The sequence below is a fragment of the Haplochromis burtoni genome, unplaced genomic scaffold, assembly GCF_018398535.1.
Source record: "Haplochromis burtoni strain Fernald_Lab_line unplaced genomic scaffold, NCSU_Asbu1 Contig_1133, whole genome shotgun sequence".
In the NCBI taxonomy this organism is placed as follows: domain Eukaryota; kingdom Metazoa; phylum Chordata; class Actinopteri; order Cichliformes; family Cichlidae; genus Haplochromis; species Haplochromis burtoni.
In genome coordinates this window covers 23,945-27,707 of record NW_024583494.1, presented here as the reverse complement: position 1 = coordinate 27,707, position 3,763 = coordinate 23,945, and the positions used below count along the sequence as shown (strand labels likewise).

The 3,763-nt window shown below is 40.0% G+C and overlaps 1 protein-coding gene across 3 annotated transcripts in view; it reads right to left on the bottom strand.

Moving 5' to 3' along the window:
* LOC102293090 overlaps positions 1–733 on the bottom strand; it is a 10,958-nt gene extending 10,225 nt beyond the window's left edge. Inside the window, exon 1 of one of the 3 annotated variants that reach the window (XM_042216602.1) lies at positions 517–733. In XM_042216602.1, the coding sequence (XP_042072536.1) occupies positions 517–553 (37 nt within the window). In that variant the 5' untranslated portion in view covers positions 554–733. The remainder of the gene's footprint in view (positions 1–516) is intronic. The other 2 variants (XM_042216603.1, XM_014330898.2) reach the window with 2 other exon arrangements.
* Between the last annotated feature and the right edge of the window lie 3,030 nt (positions 734–3,763).

Sequence of the window (3,763 nt, the reverse complement as noted above, 5' to 3'; positions counted from 1 at the left end):
TACACACTGAAAGCAACCTTCTGATAAGCGTCATAATTCGGTTACAAGAAACGTTGAAGTTCCATAAATGCATACCTTTGCCTAATAACAAAGGCATAAATGTGTTTGGGTTCCCCCACGTTATATCAGTTGCACGGAAGTAGCTGGCAACGCAAGTAATCCGGGCGCTGCAGCTTTAAGCAGCTGCGCGCGCTCCCGCGGACGGCAATCACTTTCTGGCAGACAATCACTTTTGGGCACAACACCGGAAACAGCGCAACCCGAGGCTACTTTAGCATGTTAGCTAGCTCTGCCATATCAGAAGTGTCCAATCTGTGACTACAAAGTCCACAGTCTGTTAGTCTGGTCTGTTTCTAACCTTCCCTCATACTTTCACTATCAAATCCTCATCATTAAATCTGTATTTCCAACACTGTGTGAATTTCGTCAGAGGAGCGAGCTGCACCTGAGTGTAACACTTCCGGTCACAGAGGACTGTCTGCGGAGCTGCTGCAGGTCAAACAGAGACTTTCTTACCGTTCATGAGGAGCAGGAACACCACCAGCGTCTTCATCCTCCTTTAAAAACAACTCAAACCGACACAAAGTCCCGTTAAATCCTCTGCTGACCCAACGAACCCACACCTGGACACACCTGCAGCTCCCAAACACGCCCACGCACAAAGTTTACTTTCGTTTTAACAGGAAGTCTCCGTATGTCGCAGATATCAGTGATAATGCGTTTGGTAGAGGGAGCCTGGATATTAGTGGTGAAAGGTGTGGGGCTTTTTGTGTTCAACAATTACTCATTGTTGTGCAAAGTGAAAATCACAGTGTGTTGGTGGTCATTTCTTGTCTTTGGCATCAATTTAAAAGAAAACAGCTGTAGCTTATTTAAACTCAATTAGTAAAAGCGTCTTCCATTTTTTTTTTTTTGCTTCAATGCTGTTGTTATTTTTCATGATTAAGAGTACTTTATTGATCCCTAGGGGAAATTATTTTTCGTTACAGTGCTCCATTATAAACAAACATTAACAAAGACAGACAATACACTAACTAAGAATAGTACAATATATACAGACATATATACATAAAAGTCACCTATTAATAAATAGCTGAAAAAGAAACATGTGTAGTTGTAGCAGCAAACAGTGTGTTAAGTGGATGCGTTGTACAGGGAGCCACAGGCAGGAAAGATTTCCTGTGTCGTTCAGTGGTGCTTTTCGGTAATCTCAGTCTTTCACTGAACGAGCTCCTGACTGACCAGCAGATCATGTAGTGGGTGGGAGGTGTTATCCAACATTGTCTTTATCTTGGACAACATCTCCGACACCACCTTGAGGGAGTCCAGTTCCATCCCCACAACAGTGGGGTTTATTGTAAAATGTGTACTCCAAGGTATTTATAGTCCTCCACAATGTCAACACTGACCCCCTGGATTGAAACAGGGGTCAAGTGTTTCCTGGTCTTCCTGAAGTCCACGATCAGTTCCTTGGTCTTTGCCACGTTGAGCTGCAGATGATTCTGCTCACACCACGTGACAAAGGAGTCGACCACAGCCCGGTACTCTGTCTCATCATCCCTGCTGATGCAGCCAACCACCGCAGAGTCATCAGAAAACTTCTGAAGATTATTTTAAGTTATTTTTCACACCATAAGCTGAATGTTACTTCCTGATGCTATTGTTTTGTTTTTCTAAATTTCATAATCAGCCCTACAGTACGTAATTGGACTCCCATCCACTATTACACAGGAGTCCGAGCTGAGTAAGCAGACTTTAATGACCTTTTTAACCTTTTAAAAGAGCAGAGTCTCTTTTTCTTTTTTTTTTATCTGTGACCACTCTCAGCAGCATGTAAATGATGTGACACAGTGGAACAAATAAGTTTAGGTGATGGATAGATGTCCCAGAAAATGAAATTATTTGATCAAAGTACAGTTTACCTGATTCACAAGCTCCGTGGTTGCCTGCAAAATAAACATGGTTATCAAATTCCATGATTTTCCCTGGGTTTTAATCACCGTACAGTAAAAAAAATTACATCATTATTAGCAATAAAGCAAAAAAGCAATAAATATCATGATGTCACTATTATATTGATATCCAATATAACTGTGTCAGTAAAACATATTCACAATTTTAACACAAAACATTCTGTCATGGTCCTGAGTGTGTGGACTCAGTGGTTTTGCTTTGATTGTTATTATCTTTTGTTTCAATTTAACTCTGATTACGGTTTTCTGGTTCTTAAGGTTTGGTTTCTGTGTTCCCTCTGTACTGTGTTAGCATTGTGTACCTGTGTTCATGTTATTTCCTGCTTAACCCTTGTCTTGTTATGTCCAATTAATCCCAGCTGTGTCTCCCTCCTGTTTCTCATTCCCTGATTTAGGTTATCTTTAGGCTCCATCGCCACTTCTGTTTGTATTTCCACCGTTTAAATAAAGCTCACTCGCATCTTAAGCTGTGACTGCATCTTGGGTCCTAATTCTCACTCTTCACACCGCTTGCCCCGGCAAACCTTGACACATTAATTTCTATCGTATGAATAAATGGGGAAAAGTTGCCACCAAGAGCCCTGCAACTTAAAAACAATATGAGATCTGGACATTAGGAGGACAGGAGCTAAATTCCTGCATGCTACTAAAAGTTTTATGGGGAAAAAAATTAAATGCATGTGGGCTGTACGCATGTCCAAAACAAGTAATAACTTAATGTGAGCAGATGTATTTATGACCTGATTAACAAAACATCTTGTTAATTTATTCTGTAGGTTAAACTTACTTTAAAAAAGGAAACATCAAACCTAAATCTAATCATAGTTTACAGTGAACACTGAAGAAAATTAAACAAGTATATAACAGTGCATCAATGTTAATTATTACATTGTTTAATTTACCAGTCCTTTGGTTTACATTCTAGTGTCAAATTATTTTTGCACTGTCAATGTTTTTTCATAATGCTCGTTTGAAATGTGCTTTAACTTGGGAAAACTCTCCTTAGATCATTTTTACCTTCTGGCAAGAGCTCTCCTCACAACAGTACAGTTGACATTTCCTGACAGTAGTTAGTTTTATGAAATTCTTAGTCACAAAATTAAAAACTTTATTTTTATTTAACTTTCATGCTGGATTGAATGAAGCCCAGCTGAAAAATCCCAGCAGCTCAAACTGAATGTGTCACATTATCAGAGGATACTCATTCATTCAATGCTGATGTACAAAATGTACAAATGTTTTCACGCTTTGTCATAATTTGCTAAACCTCTTTCACTCTACTAGAATTAGAGGTGATAGGTCACAGATTAGAACACTAATAAGTTACATTTGTAGGCTGTTCATCTGCATGAGTATTTATTCAATCACATCAAGGACTACTTCCCCCCAGAATTCAACCCCAACCAGTTTGCATACCGCACAAACAGGTCCACAGAAGACGCCATCTCCATAGCCCCCCACTATGTGCTGAGTCACTTAGAACAGCATCAGAGCTACATCGGAATACTCTTTGTGGACTACAGCTCAGCCTTTAATAGAGGCATCCCGGACATCCTCTTCACCAAACTGGTCACTCAGCAGAGCAGCAAACATCATCAAGGACAGTTCCCACCCTGGTTTCAACATGTTCAGCCTGCTTCCCATTTCCTCTATGAACCACCACTGTACAATACCAAATTCTATGTGAAATTACCCAACTGTATATACAGTGGGGCAAAAAAGTATTTAGTCAGCCACCGATTGTGCAAGTTCCCCCACTTAAAATGATGACAGAGGTCAGTAATTTGCAC